Source organism: Mesoplodon densirostris, chromosome 13, assembly GCF_025265405.1.
Source record: "Mesoplodon densirostris isolate mMesDen1 chromosome 13, mMesDen1 primary haplotype, whole genome shotgun sequence".
NCBI classification, from domain to species: domain Eukaryota; kingdom Metazoa; phylum Chordata; class Mammalia; order Artiodactyla; family Ziphiidae; genus Mesoplodon; species Mesoplodon densirostris.
Window position 1 is genome coordinate 92,668,937 of NC_082673.1, and position 18,690 is coordinate 92,687,626.

Here is an 18,690-nt window from a genome sequence, read left to right on the forward strand (position 1 = left end):
GGAAGAAGTGTTCCTGAAGATGACTTGAGTGTCTTTTATTCTGCACTTTGGGGCCTCCTTGCCCCCATGCTACTGGTGGTGGCCTTTGTCCAGAGTGGCTGGTCGCTGTCCTGGTCACTGATATCTACGCCCATCTTTGCCTTGAGGACCTGTTGCACCTGACACCCCCCACCCCCATGCTGTGGCCACGCAGCCCCTGCTGAGGCCCGTGCCTCTGACGTGGGGGAACCGGGTCCTTGCGCGGCAGGGTGGTCAGCAGCCCCACAGCAGGATCTCCTCTGTGGCCAGGTGCACAAGGGCGTGGAAGCTCAGGTGCAGGTACTTTCTCCAGAAGCGCTGGTCCCGCCCGTACACCTGGGCCGGATAGCAGGGGCTTCCTGCAGTGGGAGGAGGAGACATGGCTCTGAGGACTTCGGCCAGGCCTGCCCCCAGCCCCCACCTTGGTCGGGGCTGGGCCTCCCGGGTCCGCACCGATGCCGTGGAAGACCCGGGCCACAGCCCTGCCCGAGAACCGCTGCTCTGGCCACGAGGACAGGAGGTGGCGGATGTCCCGGCGGATCTGGTCCTCCCAGTCCTGGAGCTGCCGGTGGGGACACATGGCGTGCTGTTCCGCAGTGCTCGGTGAGGGGCGGGAGGCAGGTGTGTGCCCGCAGCCGGAGGCGCGTCCTCTCTGCGACTCCTCTCGCCCTCCCCGCTCCCCGGAGGCCCGGACACTCACCCTGGCCTGGCCTGGCTCAGGGTCCTCCTCGGCCTCCACGCCCCCCGGTGCTTCTACCTCTCCCTCGAAGTACTGGCTGAGCAGGGCCTTGAGCCTGCCGCTGCGTGCCTCATCGGGCTGCTCCAGACACGGCCCGCAGCTGGGGAAGGCCACGCTGGGGCAGGGAAAGCCTGTCAGAGTGGCCCACCTTGGGCAGGATGGGGTGGCCCAGGCCCTGCCCACCCCCTCCTGCACCTGTGAAAAGCCCGGAAGGTGCGGTGCAGGCGGGCCAGGGCTTCTCGCTCACGGGCCTGCACGCGGCCGTGCAGGAAGTCACAGATCTGGTCCCTCTCCTGGGCTGTCAGGTCCCCAGGGCTGTGCAGGTGGAAGGCCAGCTCCCTGAACTCCACCAGCACCCCCGTGCCCCGAGGCACACCTGCCAGATAGGGTGTCAGAAACTGGCAGGAAGGCGGCAAACAGCCGGCAAGCAGGGCTGGGGGCGGGCGCACCTGTCCCGGGCTCTGGATCCCATCGCAGCTGGTGGAGAGCCTGCCGCACGGGGCCCAGCTCCCAGCCCATGGAGTCTGCCAGCTCGACCACATCCAGCTCCACAGAACTGCTTCCCCCACCTGTCTCCTTGGGGCACTGCCGGGCCAAACACACGGCCAGGGGGGGACACCTGTACCAGGGGAAGGGACATGTGACTGGCAGCCCTGGTCCTCTGTCCCTGTCCTGAGCCCGGGGTGGGATGTGCGCTCACCTGCGGGCCAGGGCCTGGAGCTGGGTGGGGCCCCCGGGGCAGCGCAGGTGGCAGCAGGCATAGGTGGGCGCCAGCAGCTTCAGCCAACGCTGTGGGTGCAGCTCAAGGTAGCACAGCAGAGTCTCGATGGCTGGGGGCAGAGCAGGGCTCAGAAGGTGAGGGGGTGCGGGGGTGTCCCCACACCGCCCCCCACGCTCCCTGCCCCTCACCCTCCTCGGGCATATCCAGGGCTTGCACGGTTGGCTGCACCGGGAGCGCCCGCCTGTGGCCCGGGCACCGGGTTGTGTGCTCAAGGCTGGGATGGTCAGCATCCTGGGGAGATGCAGCCACGAGGACCCTGGCCGAGTGCCCTTCCCGGCTCTCATCTCCCTGCTGCTCTGGGGGCTGCCGGGTGCAAGCACAGGGAGGGAACACGCGCTGCACCAGCTTCTTCACGGCGAGGAAGTCGATGACGTTGGCGTGAACGTGTCTGCGCAGCTCCCACAGGTCCTCACCCTGCGGCAGAGCAGCATGAAGGCGGGGCTGCAGCAGGGGGCGGGGCTGGGGGAGCGGTGGGGGGACGGTGCCCACCTGGGGCCGGAGGAAGACGTGGCAGTGTGCAGGCTGCCCATCACGCCCAGCCCGGCCCACAGCCTGCACGTAGCTCTCGAAGCTTGGGGGCAACCCCAGGTGCAGCACGGCCCGCACGTCCGGCCGGTCCAGCCCCATCCCGAAGGCCACTGTGGCCACCACCACCCGCAGCCGGCCCTCCATGAAGGCCCGTTGCACCCGCCGCCGCTCCCGGCCGCCCATGCCGGCGTGGTAGGCTTCAGCCACAGCCTCTGGGACCCGGCCTGCAGGGAAGACCCACGATGGTCAGGTGGGGCATGTGCCCAGGGCCCATCTGTGGGGTGTAGGCCTGCCTCCACCTCACCTCGGGATCGTGGGGCCTGGGCCTCACGCAGGCAGGTGCGCAGCAGGGCCGCGACACGCTCCGTGTCCTCTCGTCTGTTACAGTAGACGATGACAGAGTCCAGGGCACGGAAACGATCACCCTGCAGCAGCGTCACCAGAGCCTGGAGAGGACGAGGGTCAGCGTGAGCCGTCGGAAGACAGGGCCTCTGCTCGGCCCCCGCGTGCGTGCTTACCTGGTCTGGGTCCCTGTCCGAAGACACAGAGAGGTGCAGGTTGGCAGGGATGGTGCCCGGCCCCCTGAGGATAGACTCTTCGGCCACGCCCAGGTGCCGGGCCACGTCAAGGGCGGTGCTGCGCGTGGCCGTGGCTGTGAGACCCAGGAAGCAGCCGATACCCACGCATTCCCGCAACACCTGTGTGGAGGAGTGGTGAGATGCCCAACCTTCCTTGGTCTGCTCACGCAGCACCCCCCCCGCCCCCCCGCACAAGGCTTACCTGGCAGACACGCAGGTAGCAGGGCCGGAAGTTGTGGGACCACTGGGAGAGGCAGTGGGCCTCATCGATGCAGGCAAAGGCGATCGGTGGCAGCCGAGTGAGGAGGGCAGCGCCCCCCGCCCCAACGAGCGCCTCTGGCGACAGCATCAGCACTTGCACCCGGGCTGACCGGACCTGAGGAGGACGGCAGGGTCGGCGGCACCGCCAGGGGGTCTGCCCGCCGCCTCTGCCGGCCCCGCCCGGGGAGGGCCCCTCACCTTCTGCAGGGCAGAGTCCCGCTCCTTCTTGGTCATCCCCGAGTGGATGCAGACCGCCTTCAGGCCTGGGGGCAAGCCAGAAACCTGCAGGCACAGGAGCACAGCCGGTAACAGGCCACCAGCCCTGGCCCTGCCCCGCGTGCCTCTTGGAGTGGTTTGGCCAGACGACTACTGCTGTGTCCTCGCCAGGATCTCCAGGAGAAAAAACCTAGGTCCTGGGTCCTGTGACGACGGGTTCAGAGCCGCCTGGGGGCTTTGGCTCAGGAGCACTGGAGACGGGTCCCAGTGGGGACGCCCCCCCCCCCCCAAGCTGCTCCTCTTGTGGGTGGGCCTGGGTCGAGCCAGCTGTGTCCCTGCTGCCTTGGGCCACTGCCAGCTTCTAGACAGAGCTGGAAACGGCCTGGCCACTGGCCACTCGGGGGTGGGGGTGGGGGTGGGCCAAGGAGCAGCAGCCCAAGTGGGTCAGCAGAGCCACGGGGACCAGCTCCTGCCTTCCGCACCTGCCCAAGGACTCTGTCCACCAACCTGGCTGTCCATGAGCGACATGAGAGGAGAGACGACCAGCGTGAGGCAGGGGCTTCGCCGGAAGTAGAGCAGCGCCGGGAGCTGGTAGCACAGGGACTTGCCGGCCCCCGTGGGCAGCAGCAGCAGCGTGGACACGCCTGGGCGTCGCCGAGGGTCAGGGGCGCAGCTCGGCGGCCCCGCCTCAGTCCCACCACGCCCCCTGCCGGCCATACTCACCAGACAGGATCCGCATGACCACACGCTCCTGCAAAGGGTAGAAGGCCCGGTGCCCCAACTGCTCCAGGGCCTGAAGCACCTCAGCGGGCGTGTCTGTGGACACAGGTATCAGTCAGCATGGCCCCGAGGCGCCCCCACCCCCCAGTCAAGGCTCTGGAGCCGGTAGGCGTCTACTCACCTACAACCTGCCCCAAGGGCCCTGGCGGATAGAATGGTGGCACAGGAGGCGGACAAGGAGCCTTGGGCACAGACTGCCCTGTGGGCGCCAGCAGCTCAGGCCCTGCAGGCTCTGTGCCTTCTTCACCTACCGAGAGCAGATAAGACAGCGCAGGACAGGAGCTCCGGACCGGCCTGGGGTCACGCCGGCAAGAAAGCCACTCGCTACAACCTCTCCTCCACCTCTTTGCTCACCAGAGAGTGGGCGGCAGGCAGCGCCCATTCTCTGGGATACTTCCTCGAACGTGGCCCAGGTCTGTGTGCCACCCTCATCCTTGCCACCCTCCTTCTGAGGGGCCAGGGTAAGTTCTGGACCAGGGGCAGGAGTTAGGAGGGCCTTTTGCTTGAGCTAGAGACGCCTCCCCAAAGAGCACAACCCCTGCAAGCAGCGCTGGCCCAAGCCACCCCCCAGGGCAGAGGCCTCACCTGGCTGAGGGCACTGGGATGCCCAGTGACTGAGCTGCCCACACTGGGAGCCAGAATCCTGGGCTGTGGCTCCGCGCTGACCACCCCCAAAACGCTCCCCTTTTTTCTGCCACTTCTGCTTCCATACCTAGTGGGGACACAAAGGAGACTCACAGAGCAAGAAGCAAGGCAGGTGGGCGGGAGCATCTGGCACCACCTCCTCACCTGCTTGCGAAGGAGCCGGCCCCGTGAGGCCGGGCCCCGAGCGTAGCGTTTCTGCTTCATATTGAGCCGCACGTAGTTCCCCCTGTCCTGGACAGCAGATCTAGAAGAGACGCACAGGTCGCCTGCACCCACCGCCCTCCCCACCATGGCGCGACTGAGGGCAGCGCTGCTGGGAGGCTAGGGCAGTGATACCTGGGGGCTGGGGGCTTGCTGGGGGGCTGTGCCTGCACAGGCTGCTCTGGACAGTCTTCTGCAGGCACTGCAGCCCCAGCTCCCGCAGGCAGGGCTCCTGCTTGGCCGCTGTCCTGCTGGGTCTGTGCAGGGCTTCCCTCCAGCTCCCCACTCCATCTCCGCTTCTTGCCTTGACGAGTACCAGGCTGAGAGTTCCCTGCACTGATAGCAGCTGCTAGTAGGGCTGGAGTCTCTGGACTCCGTAAAGGCACCTCGGGGCCAGCGCTGGGACCGAAGACAGATGCTACACCTGGAGTAAGAAGCTGGGACACCTCTGCACCCAGGCAAGGCTGGCAGGCCTTGGGAACCCCCAGAAAATCTGGGGTCCCGTTGTGACACCGCTCCAGCCAGCCTGGGTCTAGGGAGCCCAGCCGCAGGCTCAGGGATGCCCTCAACTGCTGGGGCCGGCCTGGCCTCAGCTGGGGCCTGGGAGGCTGAGGGGGCACCTCACTGACTTCTTCTGGAGAGATGGTGGCAGCTTCTGTGCCTGGTGGCCCTGGGGAAGGCATCTTGGAGGAGGATCTTCGTGTAAGCCGGGGTATTCGGCCCAGGGCTGGCCCAGCCTGGGAGAGAGAGATAAGCAAGCAGGAACTCAGGCCCTTGGGGGTGCTGCAGACTCTGAAACCTGCTGGAGGCCCCACCTGTAACAGCTCAGCGATGTGAGAAACTTAAGGCGGGGACATAAAAGAAGTCGAGAGTAGAGGCGACGCTGAGCTCTTCTGGAGAACTGCGCCCTGGGAAATGCTAGACTTGTGTGTGTGCGTGTGCATACGTGTGAAAGACTTAGCAGGGTTGGGTGTCTGCTGATCCTGCTCCTGGGCCAAGAGTAGCTCTGGACCCAGGCTGGATGCACTGCCTGCCCGACCCTCACCTGCAGACTGCCCTTTAGATTGGCCTTAAGCCTCTTCCCGTAGTCCTGCACAGATCCCTGAGAGCTGAGCCTTGATGGAGGATGGGGGCTCTGGGTCGCGGCCCGATTCAGGTGGGGCCCCCAGCAGCTGGGCTCCAGCATCTGCAGGAAGAGACGGTAGAGATCTAGGCCACGGAAAGGCTGGCGCAGGGGGGGGAACAGAGGTGTCTCCAGCCCCGGAGACCTGGGGGCGGGGGCTGTCCTTCCTCCACCCTGTCAGCCCGCCCCCTGAGTTCTTTGCCCCACAGAGCCTGGGTCACGACTCCTGGATCCGGCATACAGGAAGTTGACCGATAGGCTGGGATGTCGAGCCCGGGTACCTCCTCGGCCGCCGCCGCGGGAAGCGACTGCTCCGAGCCGTGAGGCCCGACGCCGCCGGCCTGACCCAGTGCCTCCTTCAGGTTGCGGTACTCCCGGTAGAGCGCTGAGGGCGGGGCCGGGGGGGGGGGTCGGTGTTCAGGAGGCAGGGCTCGGCTGGGCGTGGGGGTGGAGGCCGCCCGCCCCCTGCCCGCGTCCCTGACCGCTGCCTCCGCCCCGCGCCCGCTCGCTCACCGCGGGTCTCCTCGGGCGCCGCTTCCACGTCCTCCTGTAAAGGGAGCGCGTCAGCCGGATGCCGCTCCCTCAGCTCCCCGCCCACGGGCAGCCCGCACCTGGCCCGGCAACCGCCCGTTCCGCCGCCGAAACGCGCGCTCCCACGCCTGCAGCCGCTCCCGCACATCCCGCAGCTGCTCCATGGTCGCCTTGCCCTGCGCCCGGCGCCCCAGGAATCTCCCGCCAGGAGAGCGACGCCAGCCGCCAGCCACTGGTGGCGCTCCGCGGGGTTGGAGGCGGGGCGACGTGGCGGCCGCCGGGCCGGGGCAGCCAATCCGCGGGGCCCTGGGGCGGCAGCCAATGGGGGGGCGTCAACGTCATCGAGGCGCGCGGCGGCGCTGGGCGGGGCGCGACGTACGGCGAGGCGGGGCTGGCGGCGGCGGCGGCGGCGGCGGCCCGGCGGCGGCGTCGTCTTCTGCGGGCCCGGTGAGCGCAGGCTGCCGGCCGGGGACGGAGCGTGGCGGCGTGTGTCCCCGTCTCTTCCTGGCCGCACGAGGCCGGTGCCGGCGCTCGGATCGGCGCCGCCCAGGAGGCGGGGGCGGGAGCCCAGGCGGTGTGGCTGCGGGGAGGGGAGGACCCGGAGTACGGTGCCGGGCTGAGCGACCTCGGGTCCCAGGAGGCGACGCACAGGCTTCGAGGGGCAGACCCCGCCCGGAAGGCGGAGGGCGTCGGATTTAGAGCCTCCCGCGGCTCGAGGCTTGGAGGAGCCGGGCGGGGGCGTCTTTAGGGAAACCGCGGAACCGCGGGCCGGTTGCGGGGGGCGGCGGCCACCACACAAAGGCTCCTCCCACGGTGACCACACTGGCTGCTTTCGTTTCGTCTCGTGACAGGTGCTTGGTTGGTCTGTCCTGTCACGGCGAGGTATGAATCGTCCTCGCGAGATTTGTCCGCAGGGAGAGCGAGGCCGAGGGTTGACGTCCCGGGCTTCTCAGGAACCAGTGCCCTAAGGACTTGGGTGTGAGGGCCGCAAGAGCAGGGGCTCTGGGGCCAGGCTGCCTCCCTTCCCGAGCTCATCACCCAGGCTGTAACCTCTGTTGGGCAAGGCTTAGGTCTTAGTTGTCTAACCTGTTTTCAGGAAGATGATCCAGAGGCAGTTTTGAGGATGAGGTGCCAAGCGCGCGCACAGTAAGTCAGCAGCAGAGCTGACACCCAGGTACCCTGTGCTCTCAGGCACTTCCTTTGTGCTCTTTGTCAGCTTGGATGTCCCTTTGGCAGCTGCCTCTACTCATCTGAGCAAAGGCCCCTAATGTGGGGCCTCTGAATCCCATGGGTTTGAGACCTGGTCTCTTAACATGGTTCTCCAGGGAAGAGAGAGGCGTTTACACAGGTGGCGAGGATCTCGATGGGTGGGGTATTCTTTCTGTAAATCTCCAGGGGTCTCCGTGCCTGATAATGCTCCTGAAAGACAGTAGTTAGAACTGGGGCTCGTGTTGAGGGCTTGGGTTACTCAGGCCCTTTGGACTCAGAGTTGTCTGGGTTCTGGTCCTTTCTACTTGCCCTGCTGTTTATTAAACTGCACCTGTACTTCCAACTCTTCTTTGATGTGCTGCACAGAACCCAAGGGTGGCCTCCCAAGGCTTCTGAGGAGGCTGGGAGAGGGTCCTGTGATGCAGCTTCCAGCCCCCTGGTAGTATCCCATCTCTCTAGTGCTTGGGGGATAGGGAGGCTTTGTTTTCGCCTACTTTTAAGGAAAGGCAAAAAGATCTCTGATAAGTGGCATTGTGATTTGGGAGGCCTTGAACACAGATGGTGGGCCCTGCAGATTAACAGCCATCAAAAGCACACCCAGGCAAGCTGGTCATCTCTGGTACCATGCTGTTTATGTGCTGCTCGATGGCTTTGTCTCCCTAGGGAGGCCCCCGAGCTTCTGGAGGGCGGGGCCTGGGGGTGGCCTTGTTCTCCTTTTCACTACCCTTAGCCTAAGGCCAAGCACCCAGCACTTGCTCTTTGGTGCCATGGTTCTCCACTTTGTGCCGAGCTCCATGCTGAGCTTTCCCACTACCAGTGCGTGGAGGGGGTGGAGGCCTGGGATCTGTCCTCCCCACTGAAGGGCCCTTCCCTGCAGGTGGCCTCCTGCCCGGCCCAGCACCATGCACACCCTTGTGTTCCTGAGCACACGGCAGGTGCTCCAGTGCCAGTCAGCTGCCTGCCAGGCCTTGCCCCTGCTGCCACGAGAGCTCTTCCCCTTGCTCTTCAAAGTGGCCTTCATGGACAAGAAGACCGTTGTGCTGCGCGAGCTGGTGCACACGTGGCCCTTTCCACTGCTTAGCTTCCAGCAGCTGCTGCAGGAGTGTGCCCACTGCAGCCGGGCCCTGCTGCAGGAGCGGCCTAGCACAGAGAGCATGCAAGCCGTGATCCTGGGGCTGACTGCCCGGCTCCACACCCCGGAGACTGAGGCTGGCACACAGCCCCTCTGCAGGTATGGGCTCACTGGAGGGGCCCTCGGGCCTGGGGGGTGCAGAGAGGGTCCCCTAAGAGGTTCCAGGCTGGTGCAAGAGCACAGTGCGGGAACAGGCACGTTGCTCCTGTCCTGAGGTGGCTGGGAGTGGGTGTGGGCTGTGTCCCCTTGTCTCCTGCCTCAGCCCACCCGTGCTCCCAGGAAGCACGCGCTGCGGGTGCTGGACATGACGGGCCTCCTGGATGACGGCGTGGAGCAGGACCCAGGCACCATGAGCATGTGGGACTGCACAGCAGCTGTGGCCCGCACGTGCATCGCACAGCAGCAGGGCAGGACTGCAGAGCCCGGCCTGGCCCCCATTCCTGTGGAGGTGCGTGTGGACCTGCGGGTGAACCGGGCCTCTTATGCATTCTTGCGGGAGGCACTCCGTAGCAGCGCGGGCAGTCCACTGCGGCTCTGCTGCCGGGACCTGCGGGCTGAGGACCTGCCCATGCGCAATACCGTGGCCCTGCTGCAGCTTCTGGATGCAGGCTGCCTGCGCCGCGTGGACCTGCGCTTCAACAACTTGGGCCTGCGAGGCCTGTCCGTCATCATCCCACATGTGGCCCGCTTCCAGCACCTGGCCAGCCTGCGGTTACACTATGTGCACGGGGACTCTCGGCAGCCCTCTGTGGACGGCGAGGACAACTTCCGTTACTTCCTGGCCCAGATGGGCCGCTTCACCTGTTTGCGGGAGCTCAGCATGGGCTCCTCTCTTCTCTCGGGGCGGCTGGACCAGCTGCTCAGGTGAGCAGGCCCTGCTGTTGCCCTGCCCTGCCCTTCCCTTCCTTTCCCCTCCAGGAGGCCTTCCCCTGGCCCAGCCTATTTGTGACCCCTTGTGTCCTCCGCAGCACCCTGCAGAGCCCCCTGGAGAGCCTGGAGCTGGCCTTCTGTGCCTTGCTGCCTGAGGACCTGCGTTTCCTGGCACGGAGCCCCCATGCTGTCCACCTCAAGAAGCTGGACCTGAGTGGCAATGACCTGTCCGGCAGCCAGCTGGAGCCCTTCCAGGGTCTGCTGCAGGCAGCAGCAGCCACGCTGCTGCACCTCGAGCTGACCGAGTGCCAGCTTGCCGATACCCAACTGCTGGCCACACTTCCTGTGCTGACTCGTTGTGCCAGCCTCCGCTACCTCGGCCTCTACGGCAACCCGCTGTCTATGGCGGGCCTCAAGGAGCTCCTGAGGGACTCGGTGGCACAGGCCGAGCTGCGCACGGTGGTGCACCCTTTCCCGGTGGACTGCTATGAGGGCCTGCCCTGGCCACCGCCTGCCTCTGTCCTGCTGGAAGCCTCTATCAATGAGGAGAAGTTTGCCCGCGTGGAGGCTGAGTTGCACCAGTTGCTACTGGCCTCAGGCCGTGCCCACGTGCTCTGGACCACAGATATCTATGGGCGCCTGGCTGCAGACTACTTTAGCCTGTGATCTCCAGGCTCTTGGTGAGAGTTAGGCTGTCCTGGGGTCCAGGGCTGCTGGAGGCCTCTTGCTCCTTGGGTAGTCAGAGCCTTTGGGACCTTGCTGGAGGCCTGACACGAAGGCACTAGTCTCTGATTTCTTTGCTCCTTGAGCATGCCCATGCTTTTTGCAGTACCCTGTGCAGTTTGTCCTGCACTTGCTCCCCTGACTCACCATCTGCAGGCTTGAGGGCTGGATTTCAGGCCTACATGGCCCTGCCTGGTTTGGCAGCACTTAGCTGCCCTCCGGTGTCCTGGTTCTCTCCTTGGAATGTTCCTGGGATCTATGAGCTGAGAGAGGATGTTTTTTCCTTTGGGCCCTCCCCAAGAGCAGACTGCTCTGGGGTGGAAGTTTGGACAGGGGCCTGCTTCGAGGAGGGTTGGGCTCCCAGGCACTCGGGGGCCTCTTAACGTTCTCCTTTCCCTGGCACACAGGAGACTGCCTGTCGGCCGGGTTTGGGGGCCGGAGGGTGTCTTTAAGGTACAAACGTGCAGTGTGCTTAGAACTTAAAATCTGTGGCTATTTTTTATGTCCTAACTGGTCAGAGTGAGTTGTCTCCTCTGCTGTCACCCCCAGCCTGGCCACTGGGTGATATGTCTTAACGGCCTGCCGCCCCATCTTTTCTCTAGACATCTCCACAGTCCGTCGCCCTTCCTCGCAGAGGTTCAGGCTTTTCCTGGGGCGGCGGGGCCCGAGGCGGACGTGCAGAGCTGGAGGTCTGGTGATTTGGGCAGGGGTCTTTTTTGGAGGGTCTCAGTGGGGCGTTGGAAGCCTACCCTGGCTACCCTCCGTTCGCGCCCCAGAACTTCCATCTGCAGGGGTCTGCAGGTGCTTCCGCCCCGCCGGACGCCCAGGAGCCCCATACACGGCTCGCAACACGGCGCAGCTTCCACCGTTTACTGATCGCGCTGGAGCATGCGCGGGGCGAGCCGGGCCGGCCAATCCGCGGGGCCCGCGTCATCAGCGCGCGTCCGCCCCCGCCCCCCCTCAGCAACGGATCTCGTAGGCGGCTGGCGGCTGCAGCGGGATACCCTGCGCGATTCCGGGCGCTGCGCCCTCGGCCGCCTCCTCCGGGCCCTCGGCGAAGAGCGGCTTGGAGCGGTCGATGACGAACATCTCGTGGCCCCGCTCGTCGCGGAGCTCCTCGAGCTGCGCGAAGGTGCAGGGCCCGTCCGAATAATCGTTGACGAAGAGCGCGCCCTCCCCGGGAAGCCCTGGTGCCTTTTTGCGCCTGCGCCGCCTGCGGCAGATCATGGTCACCAGCAGTAGCGCCGTGAGCGCCAGGAGCGCGATGGCCGTCGCAATGGCCGTCTGCGTGGCCAGGCCCAGGGCGCGAAAGGCCATGCCGCCCGCCTCGGGCAGGGGCTCGTGGCTGGCTGGGTCGCCGGCCCGGGGCGGCGCAGGCGCCAGCAGCAGCTGCTGGGACAGGTTGACCAGAAGCTGGAAGGGCAAGCGCGCGGCGCCGCCGGCGTTGGAGGCCTCGCACTCGTATTTGCCAGCGTGGGCCAGGGTGATGTTGGTGAGGAAGAGCATGCCGCTGCCCGTGTCGGATGCCCCGGGCCCACCTGGGCCCGGCACCCTGCCTTCAGGTTGGGCCTGGGCCTGCGGCGGCCCCTCGCGAGGCTGCGCCACCTTTCTCCAGGTCACCAGGGGCTGCGGGTAGCCGGAAGCCTGGCAGGCAACCCGCAGGTCCTCACCCAGGTTGGCTGTCACCTCCAGTGGCTCCACGTGCACAGAGGGTGGGATGCAGATGAGGCTACTGCCAGATACTTCCAGGAGACTCTGAAGTGCCAGGCGGGGGGGCTCTGCACACGTAATTTTCTTGTCCCTGGAGCTGAGCAGTCTCTGGCCCCCTTCCTTGATCCAGGTTCCCAGCCAGTGCAAGGCACAGTCACAGCGCCATGGGTTCTCTGTGGGCAGAGCAGCAGCGGACAGGTAGCTAGCTCAGGGGCGGCTCCAGAGCACAGCGTGTGTGGTTGGGGTTGTTGGCCAGAGCAGGAGCCCCTTTCTCACCTCCCACAGTTGGGGACCCCTGCCACCCCTTCTCTGACCCCAGTCTCCTTAAGTGTGGGCAGCCAACCCCCCCCCCCAATCTCCTTTCTGTGATGCACGTCCAGTTTACTTCACCCATCTCTGAGAAAGCCCCCGCTCCTCCGACGACTCTCCCTGTGACAAGTCTTGCTATCTGGGGGGGGACCCCTGTGTGCACAGAGATATCCCACCAGCACGAAAACCTTGCACGTCCTGCCAGCCTTGTCTTCGGGTGCTGTCTCCAGGAAATGTCCCCAGTCCTGGTCTCATCTTTCCAGTTTTTTCCTGCCTGCCCTCTCCTGGCCCTAAAGCGTGTGAGCCGCTCAGCTGTGTCCAGTTTGTTCAGGGACTCGTACCTTTTCTGTCTCCCTTAGGTAACTGTAACCCAGCCAGCACCCCTACTCCTAGCAGCCTTCTGTCATAGCTACGGGTGGTGGTGGGGACCCCCAGAGCACTGCCATTCGAGCCCCTCCACAGCTGGGCCGGCTACCTACTGCCACCACTGTGGTCAAGGGAGCTACCTTTGCATGAGAGTCCCTTGCCCCTAGAAAGAGGTACCTGTGAGGCGCAGGACCTGCAGGCTGGCCAGGGGCTGCAGGGCCTTCTGGCTGATGGTGCCCAGCTGGTTCCTGCTGAGGTCTAGCAGTGCCAGCGAGGAGAGCCCGGCCAGGGCCTGGTCCTCCAGCAGCTCGATGTTGTTTTCCTGCAGGTGCAGCTCCTGCAGTCGCTGAAGCAGGGACAGTAGGTCATCAGGGAAAGGGGCGCTGAGGGACATGTCCCCTTCTTACCAGGCTAGACTGGGCTGCCTTTTCTCCCCCTCACTACGCCAGCCCGGTAAGGCAGGTGGCGGTGCAGGAGGACCTCTTGCCCTTCTTGCCCACTCCTCCCCCCTCACCTGTAAGTGTAGGAAGGTGAAATCCAGCAGCTGTACCAGCTGGTTGCCAGCTAGGTAGAGCACGCGCAGTTGGGCCAGGCCGGCGAAAGCGCCAACGCGCAAGCTGCGCAGCCGGTTGCCGGTGAGCGCCAGCTCCAGCAGGCGCGACTGCGCACGGAAGGCGCCTGGCTCCAGGGCGCGCAGGCTGTTGTTGTGCAGGTAGAGACGACGCAGGGAGGCGAGGGGTGCCAGGATGCCCGGCTCCAGGCGCGCGATGCTGTTGTCCTGCAGGAACAGCGTCTGTCCCAGAAGGAGGGAGGGAGGGCGTTTACCCCGCTGAGGGGGTCTCTCTTTTCCCTAGGGCGCCCCATTCACCCACCGGGAGGCTCACACACCATCCCTCCGTGTCGTGGGCACCCCTGGCCCGCAGCCCGGCAGCCCCACTCGGTGCCCACCTGCGTCCCGGGCGGGATTCCGGGCGGGACCAGGCGCAGCCACAGGGCGCCGCACTCCACAGTGGTGCTGTAGCAGCGACAGGCCGCAGGGCAGCCGGCAGCGCGAGGCGGGAGACCCGGCAGTGACAGCAGCGACAGAAGCAGCAGTGCGGGCGCCCCTGGGGCCATCTCTTGCGGGACCGGCCGCAGGCCACGAAGTTGCAGCCTTCTCAGCAGCCTCCCTACAGTCTGGCCCCGATGGGATGCGCCTCCTGAAACACAGGTGGTCAGGCCCGTCCCTAACATTTGAGAGCCAGTGAAAAGCGCGGATGGAGGGACACAGCGTGTCTGAGTTTTGAAGTTTGAAATTAGTTCAAGAAACTGATAAAATAAAACGTTCATTGCCTTCCTTTATAAAAAAGCATAAAGATCTGGGGCATCAGGTTTCGGTTTAGAATTTCTCATGTCCTCGGTCTTGCCACACAGGCCACAGAAGGAACGCCTACACCACCCCAACCCACTTCTCTCCCCATCCCATCTCTGCCCACGACTCCACGCTGCTAGTGTCCGTCCCTGCCCTCACCTAACCTTGACCCAGCGTTTACTCTAGTCATTTTTATCTCTACAACTCATGCTATGACCCCAACCCTGGGATTCACCTGTTGTGAACTGATGGAGGACATGGGCACAGCTGGTCTCAGGGGAGCCACCAGCCAGCCACAGGCACAGCTTTGTCCAGCCTCTGGCCCTGCCTTCCTGGGGGGTGGGAGTTGGTAGAACAGCTTAGCTAGAATTAGAGCTTTTCCTCAGGGAAATTGTTAAGACAATTGGGGGGTGAGACAAATAGGAAAGCCAGTTCAGAAGCTGTGGGCCTGTGTTCTCCATGCTGGCTCCAAGAAAGGTGCATCCGTCTTTGGGGGTAGGTGGGGCCCTGGAATGGCTGGGGTGTGAAAGAGGGGCCTTGGGCCGCTAACTGGGTTTTAGTGTAGTTTCCCAAGTAGGCTCTGGGAACACTGATCTCCTGGACTCTGAAGGAGTGTGTAGTGTTTTGGGGTTTATACACATGCAGCTGTGATCCTATAGAGGAGAAGGCCTGGGTCCAGTTCAAGGCGCCATGAGTCCAGTTGTAAAGGTGGGGACCTGGGCTGAGAAGCCAGCCAGTCTGAAGCCAGGGATGGTACGGCTGAGGGTGTGCTATCAGCCAGCCTCCAGCCCCACCTCAAATGGTCCCTGCTCTGCACACCTGCCTGTTCACCTGGTCTCCCTATTAGGAGAGTGAGTCGTGTGGAAAGACACCAAGTGGTCTTGGTGTTTGTTTAAATCTTGCTCTAAATTGTAACTCACATGATTATTTAAGATCACTGAAGAGAAGTAGGCACAGCAGGGCTTCCCTGGTGGCGCGGTGGATGGGAGTCCGCCTGCTGATGCGGGGAACACGGGTTCGTGCCCCGGTCCGGGAAGATCCCACATGCCGCAGAGCGGCTGGGCCCGTGAGCCGTGGCCACTGAGCCTGCGCGTCTGGAGCCTGTGCTCCACGACGGGAGAGGCCACAGCAGTGAGAGGCCCGCGTACCGCAAAAAAAAAAAAAAAAAAAGAAGTAGGCACAGCAAAAGTTTTAATGGAATCGCTTTGGCCCAGGCAGAGGCAGTTCCCAGATGTCTCAGAAGGTGTGTTAAGAACCCCGAGAACTAGGGGGCATACTCTGAGCCCCCAGGATCCATTTCCCTGAGCAAAAGATTTGGCCCAGGGCGCCCACCTACCTTCCAGTGGCAAGGCCTCTCAAACAGAGAAGATTCTTGGTCTCCTCCTCAAGACTCAGGGGACAGCTGCCCACACGGACACCCACTAGATGCTGATTCGTGTGGAAGGGCTGGCCTGGGCAGCGTTGAGGACTCAAGCAGGAAGAGCAGGGGAGGCCAGGCCAGAAATCCTTTTACTCAGCGGAGAACCCCCTAATCTGGCTGGGCAGGGGGCGGGGCGTCACATACTGGATTTGGAGAAGGCTGTCACTGTCTCCAGGGAGCCCATCTGTGCGGGGAGGGGAGGTTGGAGGGGTAATGGAGGAAGCCCTGCGACGCTCTCCAGCGCAGTGCGAGGCCGGAGTCGGGTGCCTTGATCTCCCAAGGCGCCCCTTGCATCCCCTCCGGCGCGGCCTGTCCCGGGCCGGTTCAGGGCAGGGCGTGGTCCCCGCCAGGTCGCACGCCCTTCTCGGTGATCGCCGGGGACAGAGCCGGGATGGCCCCTGATCCCGCCCCCACGCCCACTGACCTTGGGTCGGGCGCCCCCTCACCTGACACTCCTGCGGCGCGGCTCCCCCGCCGAACCCCGGCCCACCGAGCAGCGCCGGGCGGGGGAGGGGCGGGCGCCGCTCGCGCTCGCTCACTGGAGCCCCCGCACCTCCCTCCCGGCCGCCCGGGTCTGCCGTCGCGAGCGCTGGCCGAACCCGAGGACGCCGAGGACGCCCCAGGCCGGGGGTGTGCGGACAGGGTAGAGCACCTGTGACCCCGCCCCTCCCAGCGTCGGTTCTCGGGCCGAGGCAGCACCTCGGACAGCGCCGGGCGGGGCGGGGCCGCGGCGCACCTCCGCCGCGCACGCGCACTCGGACAGCACCCTCTCCGGGTGGCGCGTGCGCAGCGACGCAGTCCGGGGGGCGCAGCGGGGCTGGGGGCGCCAACGGCTGCGAGCCCGCTGCTCAGGGCGGCGGGGCGGCGAGCAGCAGCGGGGCCAGGTCCATGGTGAGGGCGAAACGTATGCCCTGCCAGCGCACGTGCGAGGGCAGCTCGGGCGAGCCGGGCGCGTACTCGAAGCAGGCGCTGAACTCGAAGGCCAGAGCCGATCGCACCAGGCCCACGCCGCCCGCGCGCTCCGGCGCCGGGTGGTAGAGACGCCCATTGGAGGCCAGGGGCAGTAGGCGCGCCGGCTCGAAGGGCACGGCCAGGGCCTCGCCGCCGCCGCAGTAGGAGAGGCGCGGGGGCTCGGGGCCAGCGGCCAGCAGATGCGTGAAGACCACGGGACGGTCCTCGCAGCGTAGGTAGTTGCGCTCTCTGCCGCAGGGCGAGAGGAAGGGGAAGGAGGCCTCGTAGCGCCCGCTGCGGTTGGGTCTCAGGCGGGAGAAGAAGAAGACCAGGAACTGCGGGTCTGTGGGGTGGGGGGAGGCCGCGACTGCTCAGCATGCCGGGCCCCGAGGCCCCCTAGGCCCTACTGCCGCAGGCAGGCGGCTCGCCCTGGGTCACACCAAGGGCAGACGCTGGCGGTCGGACAGCCTCCCAGGCCTCACTCTAGATAGGGGGCTTTTGAGCGCAGGACGGCCAGTGCCCTTGGTGTGGTTGGGCAGCGGAGCCCTTCAGGGCCTTCCCCGAAGGAAGAGGGAAGGTGGGGGAGGAGGGCGCATCAGTACCTTTGAAGCAGGTGATGAAGTTCTTCATTTTGGAGTCATCCAGGAAAAGCTGCAGAGAGGCAGACCGTGGCCCTTGAGTCCCAGGGGGAAGCCCGACAGAGCCGGCCCCAGGGAGAGAAGGCCTGGGCGGGCCTGAGCCCGGGCCGGTGTCCGCTTTCTTTGCTCGTCTGTGCACACCGTGTGCAGGGAGGCGCGTGGAAGGTAAGCCTGGGGGCCCTGCAGACTTCCCCACATCTACCCCGCACCCCCGGCCTTGCTTCCTCATGCACAGGTTCTCTGGGTTGGCATGCCTTTCCCGCGCCTCTTCCCTCCTCCTTTCAAGTTTCTAATTAGGTGTGCCCCTCCTCTGCGGAGGCTATCTGACTTGCTTCCTCCTGTATATGGCGGATGCCCCCGCCAGGGCTTCCAAAGCAGGTGGGGCGGCCCCGAGCTGGGGGCCGCAGGATCTGGGGATGCAAAGCGCGCAGGGCGTAACCACGTGTGGGAGGTGGGCCGCTCGGACCTAATCCTCTGGGGCCGGGGCCGGGCGTCCCAGTATCTCCAGCGCGACTGCGGAGGTCGGGTACCCTTACTTTAAAGACCCCGCCTACTCAGGCCCCGCCCCTCACAGGGTCCTCCCTCAGGCCCCGACCCGCAGAAACCCGGCACCAGGCCCCGCCTCTCACGGGAGCCTCCCTCAGGCCCCGGCCCCGCCCACCTGGCCCTGATGATCCACATAGTAAAAGTACTCGCGCGTCCGCGGCTCTGGGCTCTGGCCCTGCGTGTAGGAGACGCCCCCGCCCCCACCGTAGGCCCGGGTCCCCGGGGACCGCGCCAAGGAGAGGGCCCAGGTCCGCAGCACTCCGCGCGTCGCCCACATCGTCCTTCCGTGCCGGAAGCGGCCAGAGGGTCACGCGGGGGCGGTGCTGCGCGAACGTAAGTCCCCTGGTGGCAGCGACCTCGCGCTTTGGGTTCCGGCTGCGGCCGCGGAGCTCGTCCCCACCCCCCGCCCTCCTCCCCACCCCCCGCCCTCCTCCCCACCCCCCGGGCTTTGCTTGTTCCCCGGATCCCGGGCGGTCCCGACACTTCCTTCTCCGGGATTTAGGGGCGCGCCGCCCTGCCGTCCGGCTGGGAAAGGGGTGGCGGGCGGAGCCTCCCGACTGTGGGGTTCGGGTGTGAGACGCGGGTGCGGGCGATTTCGGGAACAGGGCAGGGATACGGGCTGGGGACGGGGCGCTGCCGGGCATGCGGGCCCTGCCCCTCCGTCCTCGGAGGCTGGTTGCTCTCACGTGGGCGAGGTACCCGCCCTGTCTCACCCCAACCCCTAGGAAGCACCCCCACCCCGGTGGGGCAATCTGCCTGTCCAGCTGGGTGCTGAACGGAGAGGTGGTGAATAAACACTGCCTAGAAGCCTATGCCAGCTTGCGGGTAAGGCAGCTCAGAAAAAGCCCCCCTCCCAATCAAGCAGGGCTTTCGGGCTCAGTTGTTACCCCAGGTGCCTCGCACCTTGCGCGCCTACCTGGAGCCTCGTCCCCGTTCCCAGGAAGCTGCCTTGCTCTCCCCCGCGACCCCCTGCTGCCCCCATTCATTCTCTCTTGGCCTGGTTTCCACCCTGGTGCCCACACCAGCAACCGACTGGCCGCTGATAGCTGCCCCGCCGCAACTGG

The 18,690-nt window shown here is 65.5% G+C and overlaps 4 protein-coding genes across 7 annotated transcripts; 1 reads left to right on the forward strand and 3 right to left on the reverse strand.

Moving 5' to 3' along the window:
* Positions 1-19: 19 nt before the first annotated feature.
* On the reverse strand, positions 20-6,718 carry RECQL4 (RecQ like helicase 4). 2 transcript variants are annotated; one of them, XM_060115691.1, is made up of 22 exons: positions 6,482-6,718; positions 6,384-6,417; positions 6,152-6,255; positions 5,793-5,933; positions 4,883-5,484; positions 4,691-4,790; positions 4,487-4,613; positions 4,023-4,148; positions 3,845-3,937; positions 3,629-3,765; positions 3,104-3,187; positions 2,847-3,020; positions 2,585-2,764; positions 2,371-2,512; positions 2,028-2,290; positions 1,667-1,952; positions 1,458-1,587; positions 1,207-1,376; positions 953-1,133; positions 719-872; positions 472-580; positions 20-377 (listed from the first exon to the last, which is right to left on the reverse strand). In XM_060115691.1, exons 1-22 carry the CDS (start codon positions 6,563-6,565, stop codon positions 253-255), a joined length of 3,546 nt encoding a protein of 1,181 aa, XP_059971674.1. In that variant the 5' UTR covers positions 6,566-6,718; the 3' UTR covers positions 20-252. The 2 variants fall into 2 exon arrangements, with proteins under 2 accessions (XP_059971674.1, XP_059971675.1); XM_060115692.1 differs by lacking the exons at positions 4,691-4,790; positions 4,883-5,484; positions 5,793-5,933; ... (1 more) ...; positions 6,384-6,417; positions 6,482-6,718 and having other exon boundaries at positions 4,488-4,611.
* A 79-nt stretch (positions 6,719-6,797) lies between these two features.
* Positions 6,798-10,841, forward strand: LRRC14 (leucine rich repeat containing 14). 3 transcript variants are annotated; one of them, XM_060115548.1, is made up of 4 exons: positions 6,798-6,848; positions 8,488-8,841; positions 9,022-9,606; positions 9,711-10,841. In XM_060115548.1, the coding sequence occupies exons 2-4, from the start codon at positions 8,513-8,515 to the stop codon at positions 10,276-10,278; spliced, it is 1,482 nt and encodes a 493-aa protein (XP_059971531.1). In that variant the 5' UTR covers positions 6,798-6,848; positions 8,488-8,512; the 3' UTR covers positions 10,279-10,841. The 3 variants fall into 3 exon arrangements, with proteins under 3 accessions (XP_059971531.1, XP_059971533.1, XP_059971532.1); XM_060115550.1 differs by lacking the exon at positions 6,798-6,848 and adding an exon at positions 6,855-7,575; XM_060115549.1 differs by lacking the exon at positions 6,798-6,848 and adding an exon at positions 6,855-7,283.
* Positions 10,842-11,197: 356 nt separating this feature from the next.
* Positions 11,198-14,246, reverse strand: LRRC24 (leucine rich repeat containing 24). The gene is made up of 4 exons (XM_060115547.1): positions 13,669-14,246; positions 13,235-13,513; positions 12,898-13,066; positions 11,198-12,218 (listed from the first exon to the last, which is right to left on the reverse strand). Exons 1-4 carry the CDS (start codon positions 14,047-14,049, stop codon positions 11,296-11,298), a joined length of 1,752 nt encoding a protein of 583 aa, XP_059971530.1. The 5' UTR covers positions 14,050-14,246; the 3' UTR covers positions 11,198-11,295.
* A 2,074-nt stretch (positions 14,247-16,320) lies between these two features.
* On the reverse strand, positions 16,321-17,931 carry C13H8orf82 (chromosome 13 C8orf82 homolog). Its single transcript, XM_060115551.1, has 3 exons — positions 17,742-17,931; positions 17,045-17,093; positions 16,321-16,785 (listed from the first exon to the last, which is right to left on the reverse strand). The coding sequence occupies exons 1-3, from the start codon at positions 17,901-17,903 to the stop codon at positions 16,340-16,342; spliced, it is 657 nt and encodes a 218-aa protein (XP_059971534.1). The 5' UTR covers positions 17,904-17,931; the 3' UTR covers positions 16,321-16,339.
* Positions 17,932-18,690: the final 759 nt, after the last annotated feature.